We start from the raw sequence: 17,017 nt of genomic DNA, 5'->3' as shown, positions 1-17,017 counted from the left end.
TACACATACACACACACATACACACACACACACAGTGGCAGAATGGAATGGGCACTCAGTGCCATGTTGTTCAGTGCAGCAGCCTAAGGATGCATGAGTAATGAACAAAGTCTGCCCAACTACAAAATCCCTTCCCTATGCCTTCCTGTCCCCGCCTCACACACACTCATTCCCTGTATCTATTACCGTCAGCTCTTCATAATCCAGAAGAAAAGAAATGATGGAGAAAGACAGAAAGAGAGAGAGAAAAATGTAAAATAGTTGCATGCGTTGGAATTTGACAGTAAGAAGCATGTTGAAAACATTTAACTGCGGCATTGTACATTCATTGAGTCTTATTATTGATGACAGCAGATCCGGTAAATGGGGTAATTTAAATTGATAAGGCCTGTGTGATAAATGTAATCACACACGTGATTTAGTTTGCTACAGTGTTCATATATATTTTTCATATAATAAACAGTGTCATTAACTATATATTCCTATCAGCGCAAATCGCGACAAAACATAAGGTCAGAGCTACGTCTAACACAGGTGACATGCAGGCATCTTCGCTGCCGCCTCTCTGTGCAATTTAACCCACGGTCTTGAAATCTAGGCTAGCCTACGTGATTTCTCTTCACCCATGGTGCGTGACATGAGCCAGCACTTCTCATGAGAAAATGCGCATTCGAGGCAGGACAACTATGGTTACCTCACATGCACGAGTTTGGGTTTGTGCTCGATGGTCTTGTCGACTGGTCAGGCAACGGGTTTCATTAGTGGTCGCTTCCTGTGCATATTATTTTACACGGGACATCCCATATCGAAAGTCTTCATCAATAATGTAGGGTAGCCTAATGCTTAACAACACTTTCTAATGCTGTAAAAACATCTGTAGATACGTGTCTTAATGTCCGGGTAACAGGATTTGAGGCTAAGCCTATTTGTTAACATGCAATTCGTTTAGACGAGGCTATATACCTTCTTTCTCATTGACAACACTGGTCTGCGTCTGTCCCGTTTGCGGACACCCGGTCTAGATCATCACAGATATACATTTATGAAAAATAAGTGTAGCCTTCAACAAATACCTCTTTAAACACTGTATTAGGCCTACATTTTCGCTAAATGGTGAAGATATTGCGGAAATAATGCAAAAACATTCCAGCATCTCCGGCCTTTTCCCTCTGTCCCTCCCTCTCTCCCCGTGTTTTCCTGTGGCTATACATCCGGGAGGGGAGAGTCTAGCAAGGCAAAGTAAAGTTATGGTGCCGAGATTTTAAATGTTGAAAAGAATACTAATGTGTATTGTAGCGTTTTTCCATTATGTAAATAGATACAAACCCAAATTATAGGAGTTGCGCTACATAGGCTATAATACATCGTGGCCCGTACAGTACAGGTTAGTGGGGTAGGCAGGTACAGCAACTGAGATCGAAACTTAATTAGCCCATAATCGAAGTAGGTGATAGTAGGCTATTACAATAGGAAGTCGAGAAACATCAATCGTTTTCTTATGTCGAATTTCTCTATGGATAATTCAAGATGCCAGTTACACCTGTAATGACATGTTCGAACAGTCAGTAGCCTAATAAAAAGCACGAATCCCCGACAATGGCATTCTGTGAAACAGAAGGCTGTCACATTACTAGTCGACTATTTCTATACACGTAAACTACAACCGCTTTATAGAAGTGGAACTGACCTGGTAAATTATTCGGATGCAAATGACAATATTATGAATTAAATCCTTTAGATTCCGTTAATCCGGCACGATTATCCACTGCGACAAGTTAAATACCGTTGTGGTGGATATCAACTAGCCCACAATTTCGTATGAAATAGGCCTAAGTATTACCACCAAGAGCTATTTATCCAGGGTAAGTTGGCGGGCGTCTTCTCAGTTTGATCTCTGTAAACGCGCAATGCTAGGCTACATTTTTGTTATACATTTAAATAGTTAACAACACACGGTCCCGTTCGGTGATCTGATCTCGGATCGCTCTGGGATCCCAAGAGAAAGCGATAGCGTGATCCCGGAAAACACCGCAAGGGGCGTGTGTGTGTAGGTGACTGTGGTGGGGGGTCATTAATTAAAGGGATTTTCATCCAAATATAGCCTGCCAAACATCTTCAAAAGCCTTCTAAATAATTAATGGCTAGAAATACCATCCATAAATTAATTCATTAATTCCTAGTGGAAACGTATTGGTAGCCTACCATGTTGTGTTGATGTTTTTATGTTATAGGCCATCCAAATATAGGTAGCCTATAGGCCTACATCAATTCTGCTCTAATTGAAATAAGCAACAAAAAAAACTACTGTTGCTGGCCATTTATTTAGGCTACTGTGTCTCCATGTAAGCATCCAAGTAGCCTGTGATTTCATAGCCTACCGCATAGCCTACATGACGATCTTTTGGCGCACCTGTTAATTTCGATATAGGCCTATACTGAAAATCGCATATGAAATATGTCACCTGGACGAATGAGAAAAATAACGCAATAAAGATTGGTGTTCCAAAGGTTAAACGTCAGCCTATCACATGTTCATGCACATTCAGTAGCCTGAAGTATCTGCCCAGTATATAACTTTTTTTCCTCATTGTGTGATCTTTCAAATTCCATTGAAGGCTCACAGAGTTAAGGGGGCACTATTAAACCCACCATGGGGAGATTAAGAGGATAGACATCAGAGTGTAGGGATTACAGTCAGATAACAGCTCTAAAAAGCATATCCACAATGAGATTAAAGGAGACCTATCCAGATTAGTGTGTTTACTGCTCTGTGGTAAGTGACTCCCTCACTGTTTTCTCTGTCTCAGGATAACCTACCTCGTACATGTGAATGATGTTGCCATCTTGTGGTAAATGTGATGTATTACCAGAATGGCTGTAAAATGCAAGCATTGAATTTAGCATATCTACATGTTTTGATGGATTATCTTGTGTTTTCTTGTAGCCTACTTGAGTTGTATTACTTTATGTGTGCTTACGAGACCCTGGTCTCAATGTTGATTCCTTGTAGTCTCAAGAAGGTCTAAATTAATAAAATGACCAACTGATGCCCCTCCTCTGACCTCACTGTTGGGTCTAGCTGGACCAGCCTGCCAAAAGCACAGGCATCAGCTATCACTCACAACAGCAATAGGGAAGTGCTCTTCTCAGTCTCCAAAACAAGACTGTTGGGAGTGACTCACACCACCTGACGTAATTAGTTCCAATGGGCAGAGCAACTTGCATGGTGCAGTGTGTGCACTGGTGAGAAAATGGACCTGTTATTTAGTCAGTCAGAGAGTGTGTTCTCTCATTTAGCTTTTCGTTTTTTTTTCGAAGGGAGTAATTGGCATCCACCGTAAAGCTTCTGTTTGTCATGGAAGGAAGATGATATCCTTTGGTTTAAGAGATTTCAGGTGGTCACCTAAGAGTTTGTGCCACAGTCCCATGGTAGTGTTTGAATGTGGTGCTCGATGTGACCAACAAAATACAACTTATACAAACATATTGCAAGAAATCCAATATGCTGGCTGAATGTAGCATGATATTCTCTGCTAAACACAATAGTTCTGGCACTTTCTGTGTATTATTTGCCTCAGAATGAAAAATTTGCTACAGTTATGACTAGAGCTATACAGCTACAGGTAGCTAAGTGTACATTCAAGTTCAAGTCTATTATTGTCAGATGCAAAGAACAACACAGTCTTGGCACTGAAATGCTTTGGACAAGACAACGTAAAGCAACCTGGCATCACATGACATAAAAGTACTCAAAACATAGGTTAAACCTATGATAAGCTAACATATAATATAATAAAACTCCTAAATATACAAAATAATAATAATACAGTAGACTAAACAACATAATATATTATACTAACCTTATAACCTATACTGACCTAGTGACAAGTAGGGTACAATTAGTGCAATATTGCTGATTGTGCAACCAGTAGCTGAAAGTGCAACCAGTAGCTAAAGTGACAGTGTGTAAAGTGACTAGTGTGAGTGTCGACAGTGTATCAATGTCCATATCAATGTTCATTCAGAAGCCTGATGGCCCTTGGAAAGAAACTGTAGTCCAGTCTGCGTGTGCGAGACCGAATGCCTCGGTATCGCCTGCCAGAAGGCAACGGGGTAAAAAGACTGAAGTATGGGTGGTAAAAGTCTCTTAGAATCCTGCCAGCTTTCCTGAGAGATCGTGTGTGGTACGTGTCCTGTAGGGCAGGGAGCTTCCTGCCGATGATGAACTCAGCAGACCGGACCACACTACGTAGGGCCTTGCCGTCCCTGTCTGTGCAGCTCCCATACCACACTGTGATGCAACCAGTCAGCATGCTCTCTATAGTGCATCTGTAGAAGTTAGTGAAGATGACTGAGTCCATGCCAAACTTCTTCAGTCTCCTCAAAAGGCGTTTCCTGGCCGCTATGACCACCTTGTTCGTGTGAGCAGACCAGGTGAGGTCATTGCTGATGTTCACCCGAGGAACCTGAAGCAGCTGACCTTTTCCACTTCGGATCCGTTGTGTATGCTCTTCCTCCTGCCGCCTCCTATAGTGTACAATCATCTCCTTAGTCTTGCTGACGTTGAGAGAGATGTCTCGTCTTGCAGTGGCTTAAAGTGTCGCTAAACAGATAATCATAGAGTCATAACATATATTATCAAATGACTGGCCAAAGTCCAGAAGGCTGACATTTTGTTGAGATAAAAGTTTCAAATTAATGTTTCAAACGTAAAAGTTTCAAATTTTCTGGGTGTTTTAGAGTCTCATGCTCTAATGCCAGAGCTATCCAGGCTTACCATGTTGTATCCAGAGGCATTCTCGTGAGGGACCTTTGTGACAGTATAAGTTTAAGTCTACAACATTGGTGAAAGTTTAAAATCCACGTGTTGCATTAAAGAGACACAATGAGGTGCTGCTGGGAGTTGAACCCTGGATCTTTTTTATGAGACAGTCGCTTTCAACCAGCTAAGCCACAGCACCTAACAACATGAAAGATTGGATTCAACTACTTGAAGCCTCTCAAAGTGATGGATCAGACTGCATAATGGAAGCACGCCCAACGTGGGGCTCCAACCCACGACCCTGAGATTAAGAGCCTCATGCTCTACTGACTGAGCTAGCCAGGCTTAATTTGATGCCATAAAAGGAATTATCGTCTGGGAATTTTACATTTAGTCATTTAGCAGACGCTCTTATCCAGAGCGACTTACAGTAAGTACAGGGACATTTTCCCGAAGCAAGTAGGGTGAAGTGCCTTGCCCAAGGACACAACGTCAGTTGGCATACATACAGAAACATACATAACGTTTGATATCACAAACTAACATATAATCAAAACTTAGGACCATGTCTTATCGTTTTCTTTGTATAATGTATTAATTGTATTAATTTATATTCTGTAATTATATTAGGCTATAAATAGATTTTCTATAAACTTAGACTACATTTTTGGACAGATAGTGTTTAGGCCTAGTAAGTAGAATGCATCCAGAAAGAAAGTGCGGGGTAATCATCGTTTTCCATCGGATCTGTGTTACAGGAAGTTGGACCATTGTTTTAGGATTTTTCCACGACTTTCTACTTACAAATACAAGGGGGTTGGGCTTCTTGGGGTTATATGAAAAGCGGAAGATCAACCTCGTTGTTAGAATTGTCAACTCAGGGGAGCGTTAAGTTTCGCCAAAAATGTCTGGAACTATTAAGACATTTTACGATTTTACAGCAAAGTTGCTGTCGGGCAATATATTGAAATTGTCGTCATTACAAGGAAAAGTTGTCCTTGTCGAAAATGTGGCGTCTCTTTGAGGCACTACAACCAGGGACTATACCCAGATGAACGAGCTACATTCGCGATTTTCCGAAAAGGGGCTTGTGATTCTAGGTGTGCCCTGCAATCAATTTGGACACCAGGTAGGCTATTCAACCTGTTTCCCATTTTCTGCAAAAACTGTTTAGGAATTAAACAAAATACCTTGAGCAAGAGCCTATTTGGGCAGATGGTGAAAAAGTGGTTATGCCTACAATGTTTTCCCAGTTGCCAATGGAGTGATTGCAAATGAAGAGATTAAACCTGCAGCTATATCTTTAATTTGGTTGGCTCCTTGACATTATTTCCAACAAACTGCTATTACTGTGTAATTGTGTTAAAATTTATTGTTAATGGTGTACAAAATAGACCATTTTTTTCAACAGGAGAATTGCAAGAATGATGAGATCCTTAAGGCCCTTAAGTACATCCGTCCAGGCAATGGCTTTGAGCCTAAATTCCCTCTTCTTGAAAAGATGGATGTGAATGGAAAGGATGCCCACCCCTTGTTTGTGTATCTAAAGGAAAAGCTGCCTGTTCCCAGTGATGACTCCATGGCCCTCATGACCGACCCCAAATTCATCATTTGGAGCCCAGTCTGCAGGAATGATATTGCTTGGAACTTTGAGAAGTTCCTGGTTGGCCCAGACGGAGAACCATATAAGCGCTATAGCAGGAGGTTCCTGACCAGCGACATTGAGGCTGATATCAAGGAGCTTCTTAAGAGGGTGAAATAAACTGTCCAATAATTGGCCTCTCTGGTGGTAGTAGATATGTGTGTTCCAACTGTAGAATTATACTGAGCAGCTTTGCTCTGTTAATCTTCAGTCACACATTTGCCACAGTTATGCTATCCCATCTCTCCTGTTGCCTGCACCAACTGCCATTGCGGCCTTTGTCCTAATCCTTCAGACTTTGCTCTCCTGTGTAATGTGCTGTTGTTGGTTAGCCAAGTTTACTAAATGAAGACACTCTTTGAAACCTTGTGTGTGGAGTATCTGATGAAAAATGTAAATGCCTAAACCTAATAGTAGTTTATTATATAGTATTACAAAGACTTGAATGCAGCAAAAATAAATATTATGTAAAGAAACTGTTTATCCTACTGGTTGTATTTTTTATACATGTTGGCCCAAATTTGATTTATTGAGGGTTTGTTAGCTACAATGTGGTGTAGCCTACAGTATAGGCTTACAAGTGGCACAATTTAATTTAATTCTATTTTAACAACTATTTAACTATTATAGCACACCTATTAGTATTCAAATGTAGTTATGGTAAAATAATTCTGAGATACAGTGTGCAAAAGAGCTGAATCAGGGCCTACATGATGAGAAAAATCAAGCACATAACTATTGGCCATACATAATAGGCCTACAATGTTACTAAATCAATTAATGAATAAACAGGCTGCTTTCTCTAGACTGAAAGGGACAGCAAGAGGTCATGCTCAGGGGATTTACAGAGAACAATGAACACATGGTGAAGAGCTCAGTGATTGAAGACACAGGTTAGGAGAGATACAGAAGTTGCTGAACACACACAGGATGCCCTTTGGCACTTATTTTGGTTGTTCACAATATGTGCTTCATGTTTTGGCTACTCGCAATGTTTTTGTGGCTATCTTGTTGTTATTATCAGTGACCTATGCACTTTGTAAAGCTCTCTCTTGGAAGTCGCTTAGGATAAAAGCGTCTGCTAAATGAGTAAATGTAAATGCACAAAGTCAAGGAACATTTGTATCCAGAACACTAGGGTAAATTGTTAACAGTTTATTCTGTGACTTTATCGCCAGAGGGCGCTAGTAGATTTGTTTCAATGTCCCACCGGGTACTCTTGTTTCTGGATGTTGTTGTTGTTAGGCAGGTTGTTAGGGGGTACCATGGGAAACTGCTAAAGCATAGCTAGCTCAGCTTGGATTCTAATAGATAAATATATGAGTTATATAATAATAATATATGAGTAGTGGCAGTTAATAAATGGAAGCATTGACTCTAGACTAGGAAAGTGTGTGTGACGTTAGCGAGGGGATAACGCCGGGGTTGCAGTCTTTGGTGCAAGTGTAGCTAGCTAACGGGCTAAGTCTAGATCAGATTGAGAGGCGCTGTGTCTGTAGTTTACGACACAGTGATTTAAAGATGGGCGAATCTCAGGAAAGCCTTCAGAACCCGTGTAACGAATCACTGTCGTATATGCCCCCGCAACTGCCACCGCTGCCGGGGCGAGAGCGACTGCAGATTCAGAAAAGCAATGTCTGCTCAAGGGCTTATTTTGTGGTGGTCATGGTTTTCTTCCATGTGTACATTATAAACGTCATTGCTCTGCTACTGTACGTGCACTACAGCAACGGACCCCCGGACATCAATTCCGACGGTGGCTCTCCTACAGCTGGAAGTCCTCTTTCCCGGTCTGACCAACCACTAGACACTGATTTGGATGATCGTCAGAGTTTCAGCCTGCCTCGTATTGAAGGAATAAGGGTGAGGAGCAGAGACGAGAACAATCAATCGTGTAGCCCATTCCATCTACCACATTTGATCATCTGCAATGTTGTGCACTTTTAACTCATTCAGTTTAACATGCATGCACTCTTGCTACTGTCTTAGATTAGTCCAATCCAGTATAATGTTATTAATGTGACCTACTTGTCCTTAGGTGGGTCATGTTCAGAAGGTGTATTTGGTGCCAGACAGAACACACCAGATGAAAACCTTGAGCCTCAAGCCTCTGCTCTTTGGTAAGCTTACAGACTGTGTCTATAATGGTAAATTGAAAAGTAGGCAGAGATGACTAAAACAATACAATGGGTAAAAAGAAAAGCACATGGATGCAACTTTAATTATTATTTTTACACATGGCAGTTTATTTCCCTGACCCGGAAGAAGCAAAACAAAAAACAATACTAGATGTTAAGTGACTGTTTTTCTATTGTTTAAAAAATATAGTTTGAGGATATTTGCTTATAATATATAGATATGTACATTTTGCAGAAGACGTTGTGTTCTGCAATGTTTTAAAGCTCAGTAGCATGGGGTTCTGCGGTCTACTCAACCCATCTCAAGCCCCATAGCTCTAGTTTCTGCACCGGTGTCTCTTCCACTTGCGTGCTGCCACCATCAGATTCCGGTCCCGTTTTTGCCAGGCAAAGGCCTTGTTGACCACCAGCCGCTCCCCCTGCATGGTCCCCGTCACCAAGAAGGTGCCGCCGCGGGGCTGGCGCCGCGTCATGTTCCGGACGCAGGTGGCGTCCCTCTCCAGCCACAGCTGCATGCGGGAGCGGATCTGGCCCCCCAGCAGCGGGCCGTGCTTCAGGACCTCCAGCTTGGAGGCCAGGGTGAACTGGGTCAGGCTCACCTGGCTGGACTCGAGCCTCGTCAGGCGCAGTTTCACCACTGGGGAGAGGAGGGAACGGTCACGTGGATGCAGCTCAATTCAAGAAGTGGCTCATTTCATAGGAACCTGAGGGAACAAGACTTGACAAGAGGGAGCCCGAGATAGTCAAGGAGGGTGTGGGGTCGGGTTCGCTCACCAAAATCACTCCTACAGAAGGTTTCTAGCAGGTCTTTGGCTGAGGAGGCCTCCTCTAACTCACAGTCTCGACAGCTGGCCTGGGGTACTGGGGAAACGCGCAACGTATGAAAGGGTTAACGTCTCTCATTCGAAGAGATTACTGGGTATGTCGTCAATGTGTTCATGTGTGTGTGTGCTTGCGTGCATCCGTTGTGTCACCTTTGTGCCCCCTCGCGCTGACGCTGACACTGGCGTTGGTGATGGATGAGATGCACATCAAGTGGTCAGCAGGAAACTGGTCACAACGTAGAATATCTGGCCAGGGGTAGCCATAGCAACTCATGATTGGAGCACAGCTGTCCCTCACAGCCTCGCAGATACTCCTGCAGGGTGAGACAAACCTGGGGAAAGATAGAACATGACAATGGGAAAAGGAAACAAGGATGGGTTTGAAGATGAGTGATGGTAGAGAACCTCCCAACATATATTCGTTTTCAGGGTCTCTTGTTTGGAGCCTTTTAAAAAGGCAGCATATTGACCTCATTGTAATACTTTGTGGATTTACAAGTAGTAATTTCACAACAACAACAAAAATATTTAGACGCCCCCCATCAATTATTATCAAGTTTTTAAGTTGAGATGAAACTGCTTTTCGGTAGTATAACTTCCTTATTGTGACGTTCAGCAGAGTGCAAGGATAGATAGGCGGTACATAATGTTGGGATACATTTGATTTGACTGTGGCGAACACTCATACTGTTGCGAGCTAGCTAACTAAAGAATCTTAGCTCTGTGCTGCTAAAAGTTGAAGATTGATAGATGAGTCGATGTCAGGATATTATTGGTTGAAATTGGTTGGTACAAGCTTACGTAAGCACACACTCGTTTTGATAGAAGAATACAAAGAAATTGTTTTGTTTTGGGGGGGCATACATTGTTAAATAGGTGTACAATGACCGGGGATGTGATCTAAAAATATGCTTTCCTTTGAGCTTGACTTGACTGGAAACATCCACTGAAAAGCAGACACTGATAAACCTGATATTCAGTCACTGGGGAACATGTATTTCACAGAATTCCACATTATCTGGACCTGGGAACTGTCCTAAATTCCTCATTTCACAAATATCTTCCATGTATGTCTCAAGGTAAAGTAGCTGTAGTCGTTGTATGTGAGCTGGCTGGGCAGTGTGTGCATACTTACCTGTCCAAGCAGATGGGAGCAAAGAGTGAGCAGAGGAAGATGCGTGCGTCAGGGTGACATTCCCTGGCGAGCAGGGGGAGCCAGCTGGCGCTCTGCTGCACGGCCTCCCCCGGCGACTCGTGCCCCAGCAGGTTGGGCATCCTCATGGTGTCGTAGCCAATGTCCTGGCACAGGGCCATGCCAGATGGAACGGGCACACAACGAGAGGAGCCGCGCGAGTCCCACTGCCCGCCTCCGCCACCGTGTGACAGGATTGACCCCGAGAGAACTCCTGCTCCGGTCCATTCCTCAACGTCACTGCCGGTCACTATCTCGATCTGAGACTCGGCAGCCCCAAGCCTAGCCTCAGCTTCAGCCCCAGCCCCGGTCCTCACCCTTGATCTGGCCCTCACTTTAGCCTCGGCCCCACCACCAGCTCCAGGCCTCAGGACGGAGGGGTAGCCAGACCCTACAAGAAGCAGGAGGAGCAGGACAGGCGCTGGAATGTGACGCCTCTGAAGGAAAGAGGAGCTAGATGGAGGCGCAGACATGTTGTTGTTGTTGCCAGGAACCCAGGTGAATATTCCAGGGTAGGAGAAGTTGTAGAGGGTCCTCACCTGCGTTTGGTGAGATGTGGTCTTCGCAGGACAGCGAGTGAGTGAGTGAGTGAGTGAGTGAGTGAGTGAGGAGAGACCAGCATAGGTGTATTTATACAAGGCGGCGGTGATGCACCACCTCTCTGTAGGCTTCGGGTGCATTTGCATAGCGGGGGAAGGGGAGCTAGGGGGTAACAATGGTTGGTTGGGGGGGGGGGGGGATGGGGTGGGGAACAAGGGAAAGTGCTTGAGGATCAGATGTGCTGCTCACCCATTTGCTGTAGTGTGTGTGTGTGTGTGTGTGTGTGTGATTCAAAGATGTCGGGGGTTTGTGTCCGTTATGTACTCATTTGAGTGAGTTGTCCTGACTTTCTGGTCCTTCCGTCCACACAGCTTGAAATGAGGAAAATGAGTTCCTCCCATGTCACGAACCCTTCCGTTCTCTCCCCCCTCCCTCTCCCCCTCCCCGCAAGCACGGCTATTCTATCCTTCTATGACCCTATTGCTTCTTATCTCCCCCAATCACCCTTCTTACCAAGTGACAGGCAAGTTTTTAAGACCTCATCGACACCACATCCTTGAGAAGAGAGAACGCAAGAAGCCTGTAATTAGCAAACAGACACATTTACCAGTTTTCACGCTAGCGTTGGTGCCTGTTTGTTTAATTACACGTGAATGTGGACGTCTGCATCCGTGTGCGTCTGTGTGTGCGTGCGCGCGCGCGAGAAAGACCCAGCATGAGTGTGTGAACATGCGTGTGGGACAGGGAAATGTTAGTGTGGCCCCGCTGTGCAGTCGTGACCTGATTCCTGTCCCAGACAAGCAGGTCACTTCCTCTCTGGAGAGAGGGGAAAGAAAGAGAGAGTGAGGAGGCGGGAGGGAGAGGAGGAAGGCTCAGTCCTCTTCATTCAGATCGTGGGCCCAGGGTAATGAGGCCTGACTGGACAATAGGGATTAGCCAACTCTCTAAGTACAGTATAAAGGCCCCAGGGGTGAACAAGGCCTCTACTGTACTGGCAGCCGTCTGCCTGGAAGCGTTTCATTAGGAGAGATTGGTAGACGCACATGACAACTAGGCAACTAGACAGGGCATATCGCATGGCCATATTTATATCGCATGCCCATATTTACCTGGTTGTGGTCATGTGATTATTCCTGGTATGTGCAAGGCAGTGTAAGGTCGCGTGTAATGCTAAGCTTCGGGTCATGTCGAAGCGGTGGAAATGGTGGATGAGATGCTACTGACTCTGCTGGGATCACTGAGGGGTTCGTGACGACGCTACTCCCCCACATACCAACTAACACACAATCAAACCACCCACTCTCACCCAGGGGAGGACAACAATGCAGCTGTGCTCTCAGTCCCCTGTGAGAGAGACATTCAGCGCCCCGGGGTCATTAGCATTGTCAATGGGCCTGGCCACACCGCAAATTGCTCTCTCGAGGGAGGGGGTGGGCGGGGGGTCGCTCATTATCCCCATATCCGCATTCACTTAAGTATCCTCTTTGCGCACACACACACACACACACTGCTTCACCTGCTTCAAATTGACACCGAGAGGCATGGCCCCTTCAACAGACACGGCAGTGGAAGTCTGGTTAACAGGATGTTAAATAATAACTTGTGCTAGGTGCACTTCTATTGCGCTGTGTCCAGTGTACTTTGTGCTATGTTGCCAATGCTGATGATTTTTTCCCTTTCTTTTATCCAGACAGTGACTTACTGATCCTCTACGGTTTAACCTGATAGGTCAAGTCTGATGAAACAGACATACATTAAGTATTTAAATTGTATTGGACATAATAGACTCTACAGGTCGATAATCAACTAAGCTAATCCATTTGCAGTAGTAATTTGAAAGATTACGTTTGCACTGTCGATTGGGATGTTTGTCCCCTAATCCACTCACACGACAGTTACTCACACTCAATCACTTTAAAATGAGAATGACTGGATCACCCGGCAATGACAAACTACCTGATGGTCTTAGCTTTTATGCAGTTTGTTGTTTGTAGTACAGTAGTGTTAACAGTGCTGTAACATGTGTACAGGAACAACTCTTGGTACGTTACTGCATCTATCAAGTTAGGATAGTGCGTTTTTGTGTGTTTTGTTGGAACAAACACCAATACTGAAAGGTTTTTCACCATAAGTAAGCCTAAAATTTCACAGAAAAAGTGGGTTTGCTGTTACACTAACAGTTCTAATGTGTCGTGCATAATATGTACGTCACTGTAATCGCCTGTTCTTCCTCTTCCTGTCAGAGATCCCAGGCTTCCTGTCCGAAGAGGAGTGTGGCGTGGTGGTGCAGCTGGCCCAGCTGAAGGGGCTGATGGAGAGCCAGGTCACACTGCCCTCTGGTGCCCAGGAGGAGACAGGGCAGCCCCCGCTGTCACTGAGCACAGCAGAGATCTTCAGCCTGCTAGACCTGGACCAGGACGGGTTCCTGCAGAGGGAGGAGGTTAGAATGAGGGGAGGGCTGGAGGTGGGCTGAGAGAGAAAGGGACGGGGAAGAGCTGGGAGATGAAGAAGTGTAGCAAGAGAGCCTGGAAATTGCAGGCAGAAAGAGAAGGGAAAAAATGAGGTCGAGAGAAAGATAATTGGCGTGAAAATGGTTCAGCTGGAATGTGTGACTTTGGAGGATGGTAGAGCTGTACGAGGTGAAGCTAATCTTGCCGTCGTCATCCAGGTCGTGTGTTTCTGTCTCTCGTCTCAGATCCTGAGTCATTCCCGATCGAGAGAGGGAACGTGGCTCGGTCCCGAAAACCTACGACAGACGCTCGCAGGCCTGGAAGCCAGCCCAGCAGGTTAGTGTCTGTGTGGTGACCGTTGGGATGAGCATGTGTGCTCAAAGCATGTCCATCCCAGTCTGTCCTTCTTACCTTGGGGAGCAAGAATCTGTGTGTGTAAAGGTTGGGTATGAACGTGGGCGAGGGGAGACGGGCGTTTGCGTGTTCCAGTCTGGAAGTGCCCTATCGCATCTCATTAAAATCTCTGACCCCCTTCCTTAACATTTCGACCGGATCCCCCTCCTCCTCCCCCTCCAGCCCAGGCACCCCAGAGCTATTGTTTCGGCTGGGGCGCGGTCTCACAAGGGTAGGGGGGCCGGATGTTCGCTCAGGCGAAAGTAAAGGGGTACAGTAGTACATGGCGGAAGAGGGGGGGGGGGGGGGGGGGGCAATGGGAAGGAGAAAGAGTGTGACAACACAGACTAGTACACAGGAATATAAAGACAATGAAAGGGGAAGAGCAGTCACGGAAAACGCCAGTAAATGGAATTCCTCAATAAGATTTGTGTGTCTGTGTTCCGGCAGGTGTGCTGAGTTTGGAGGAGTTCCGGCGTGTGTGCGACGGCATGTCCCAGAAACCCCTGCAGCAGCAGGAAGGTGGAGCCGGGCAGGGCCGGCCAAAACAGAAGAGCAAGCACACGTGGCTGTACCAAGGCCCAGGATCCCACCACGTACTACACACACTCAGGAACAGGTAGCACACACAGACAGTGCCTGTGGAAAATCCAGACAAAAAGTCACCTCTTTTCAACACCACAGCGTGGTGAGAGTGAAATACACTTTTTTCCCCCAGCCTTTTGTATTGAAAAAACACTGTACAGATAGGTTTAATATTAAAAAGTTGATCTTTTTTGGAAAGGCAATACACACACGCGGAAGAATATACATTTATAGTAGCTATTTCAAAGCATGCTATTTGCTGAACATTTATTCACAAGAAACCTAATCTGGTGGACGTTGTCCACCCTTAAATTCATGACACACCTTTAAACAGTGACCAGTTTAACTTTAGTGGAGCACAGGGGTAGAGGACCTGTTAATAGTGTAGCTTGTGCACACTCGGGATGTAGGCTATTAGAACAGGTTTTTGGATGGTTATGGTCTGTCTTCCTGTCTCCAGGGTAACTCGTTTGACACGTCTTCCGTCCCCATTGGTCGTGCTGAGCGAGCCTCTTCAGGTCCTTCGCTATGAGCAGGGAGGATTTAGTCACGCCCACCATGACAGCAGCCCCTCCCACTCAGGGACGACCTGTGCACACACGTGTCTGGCAGGAAACACATCTGCACTCACGGAGATCTCCTGCAGGTGTGAGCGTCTCAACGGTTCCTCTCCCTACATGCTCTTTCACATTTGCTTAGAATTTTGATAGAGGTACCAGCTCATTTGAATGTGTTTGGAATTTGTTTCCCGGAGGTACTTATTGAGCCGTGTCAGCATTTTCAACCTTATTTTTTAGTTAAACTAAAAGGAAAACATTCACAAAATTCTTACTTGGAAAATCACATCACGACCACAATTAGTTTTTCATTGAAAGCAGTCGACTCTTTTTAGTCACGGTTTGCATTGACCTTTTTGAACTGTTATCATTTTTCTTAATGATATAGTGAATATATCTGTTTCATCTCAGGTATATTACTGTGTTGTTCTACTTGAATGCTGTGGAGGGGGGGGGAGAGACCAGCTTCCCTGTGGCAGATAATCGCACCTATGAGGAGGAGGTGGGTGAACGCGGTCACCGGTCCTCATCAAAGTTTCAGTCCACTTCACAATAAGGGCTTTGAAAGACAGAACTACTTGTACCTCAGAAGTCGAAGCACCTCTCGATTCGCAACAAACGCAATTCCAATCTTGTCAGCAAATGTGTCTATGGTAGAAAGGTAATGAGTGTGTGTGTGTTTCTCAGGCTCTGCTGCAGGGGGGTGTGGATCTGACAGACACACAGCAGCACTGCGCCAGAGGGAATCTGAGGACAAGGCCCACTGCTGGCACTGCTCTCCTTTGGTACAACCACCTTTCTGATGGAAAAGGTAAGGGTTCTGACCCTAAACTTCATTTGACCGCTTCTCACACGTCTCACAGGGGCATTCTGTGATTCTTAGTGCCCGCTAGGCTCCCTCCTTCACCCCCTTCTCCTCTCACCCCCTTCTCCTCTCTCAGGGTGGATGGGTGAGCTGGATGAGTACTCCCTCCATGGTAGCTGCCCAGTCACCCGGGGGGTGAAGTGGGTAGCCAAGTCGTGGGTCAACGTGGACCCGGACCAGCAGCGGCAGGCCCGCTATCAGAGACTGGTGACCCACCGAGAGACTAGGGAGGCGGACAGAGAGGAGCAGAGCCACCCTCACAGTAACCTTCACCAGGACCTATAGTCAGAGCCGAGGGGACTCTGTGGAATACGACATTCCTTCAAAAATTCCAAGAACCATTCAAGAGAAATACAAGTAGAACGATAGTCAAAAGCAATCCTGTTTTATGACTAACATGTCACCTCAAAGCTATACACTGTAGTTAGTGTGACCAGCAAGTCTAGTCCAAAACACTGCTATGAAAATCAAACTTTTACTACGTCTGATAATTTTGTCCAAAAATGTTTTGCTTTTTTGTACTTGTTTAGGCTACTTCTCAGTGGTAGTCATTGGTCCAATGAAGGGAACATGGCTGCATTCAGTTTAGAATGAGAGATCTGTTAGTGTTAGATTACTGGGCATCATCCTGAGCCATATCAAATTCATAATCTGTGAATGTCTTCCTGAAGCACATTGTGTGTTTGCGTGTTTAAGAGTGTTGTGGTTTTCCTTGTGTGAGCAGGATAAGCATGGCATGGACATACTCGTGTTTGCTTATTCCTGTGGCACCACAGGTGCCGTAATATTGCACTCGGTTTGAATTTCATTTGTAGTTTGGCTCATATTTGCTCATATCTCAGGGGCAATCATTTTTGTTACACTGTGTATTTATTATCATCACAAGCTATGTGTATTTATTATCCGACATTTGAATTGATTTGGCGCTGAATGTACACGTTATTTATTTGTATTTATTTACTGTATGTAATAGTTGTAAATTCGTTGTTATACCCTTTTCACTCAGTTTAAAAACATGGGTAAAAAGTGGATGAGCTTTTGGTGTGAATCCTGGTGTGAGTTCTTCCAG

At 45.1% G+C, this 17,017-nt stretch overlaps 4 protein-coding genes across 9 annotated transcripts in view; 2 read left to right on the top strand and 2 right to left on the bottom strand.

The window, feature by feature from the left end:
* LOC136945446 (cyclin-dependent kinase 17-like) overlaps nucleotides 1–1,962 on the bottom strand; it is a 37,039-nt gene extending 35,077 nt beyond the window's left edge. For all 6 annotated transcript variants that reach the window (XR_010876826.1, XR_010876828.1, XR_010876827.1 and 3 more), the window contains exon 1: nucleotides 1,688–1,962. The gene's annotated coding sequence lies outside the window, so the exon portion shown is untranslated. The remainder of the gene's footprint in view (nucleotides 1–1,687) is intronic.
* A 3,626-nt stretch (nucleotides 1,963–5,588) lies between these two features.
* On the top strand, nucleotides 5,589–6,885 carry LOC136945486 (glutathione peroxidase 1-like). Its single transcript, XM_067239335.1, has 2 exons — nucleotides 5,589–5,891; nucleotides 6,174–6,885. Exons 1-2 carry the CDS (start codon nucleotides 5,667–5,669, stop codon nucleotides 6,522–6,524), a joined length of 576 nt encoding a protein of 191 aa, XP_067095436.1. The 5' UTR covers nucleotides 5,589–5,666; the 3' UTR covers nucleotides 6,525–6,885.
* Nucleotides 6,886–7,925: 1,040 nt separating this feature from the next.
* LOC136946130 (transmembrane prolyl 4-hydroxylase-like) lies at nucleotides 7,926–17,017 on the top strand. Its single transcript, XM_067240355.1, has 9 exons — nucleotides 7,926–8,267; nucleotides 8,443–8,524; nucleotides 13,342–13,538; nucleotides 13,794–13,884; nucleotides 14,392–14,560; nucleotides 14,987–15,172; nucleotides 15,495–15,585; nucleotides 15,771–15,894; nucleotides 16,025–17,017. Exons 1-9 carry the CDS (start codon nucleotides 7,926–7,928, stop codon nucleotides 16,231–16,233), a joined length of 1,491 nt encoding a protein of 496 aa, XP_067096456.1. The 3' UTR covers nucleotides 16,234–17,017.
* On the bottom strand, nucleotides 8,860–10,733 carry LOC136946422 (secreted frizzled-related protein 5). Its single transcript, XM_067240750.1, has 4 exons — nucleotides 10,502–10,733; nucleotides 9,517–9,698; nucleotides 9,317–9,403; nucleotides 8,860–9,179 (listed from the first exon to the last, which is right to left on the bottom strand). The coding sequence occupies exons 1-4, from the start codon at nucleotides 10,678–10,680 to the stop codon at nucleotides 8,860–8,862; spliced, it is 768 nt and encodes a 255-aa protein (XP_067096851.1). The 5' UTR covers nucleotides 10,681–10,733.

The sequence above is a fragment of the Osmerus mordax genome, chromosome 7 (genome assembly GCF_038355195.1).
Source record: "Osmerus mordax isolate fOsmMor3 chromosome 7, fOsmMor3.pri, whole genome shotgun sequence".
Classification (NCBI taxonomy): Eukaryota; Metazoa; Chordata; class Actinopteri; order Osmeriformes; family Osmeridae; genus Osmerus; species Osmerus mordax.
Note: the sequence above shows the minus strand (reverse complement) of the source record. Positions and strands in the feature narration are given on the sequence as shown.

What these genes read in the sequence shown, in the direction of transcription:
- LOC136946130 (XM_067240355.1), top strand. Translation starts at nt 7,926, where the DNA reads ATGGGCGAATCTCAGGAAAGCCTTCAGAACCCGTGTAACGAATCACTG. An exon ending in CTCACGGAGATCTCCTGCAG is followed by an intron (nt 15,173 to 15,494) that starts GTGTGAGCGTCT and finishes GTTTCATCTCAG; the next exon opens with GTATATTACTGTGTTGTTCT. An exon ending in CCACCTTTCTGATGGAAAAG is followed by an intron (nt 15,895 to 16,024) that starts GTAAGGGTTCTG and finishes CTCCTCTCTCAG; the next exon opens with GGTGGATGGGTGAGCTGGAT.
- LOC136946422 (XM_067240750.1), bottom strand. Translation starts at nt 10,680, where the DNA reads ATGGCCCTGTGCCAGGACATTGGCTACGACACCATGAGGATGCCCAAC. An exon ending in CAGCGCGAGGGGGCACAAAG is followed by an intron (nt 9,404 to 9,516) that starts GTGACACAACGG and finishes GCGTTTCCCCAG; the next exon opens with TACCCCAGGCCAGCTGTCGA. An exon ending in CTTCTGTAGGAGTGATTTTG is followed by an intron (nt 9,180 to 9,316) that starts GTGAGCGAACCC and finishes TCCTCTCCCCAG; the next exon opens with TGGTGAAACTGCGCCTGACG.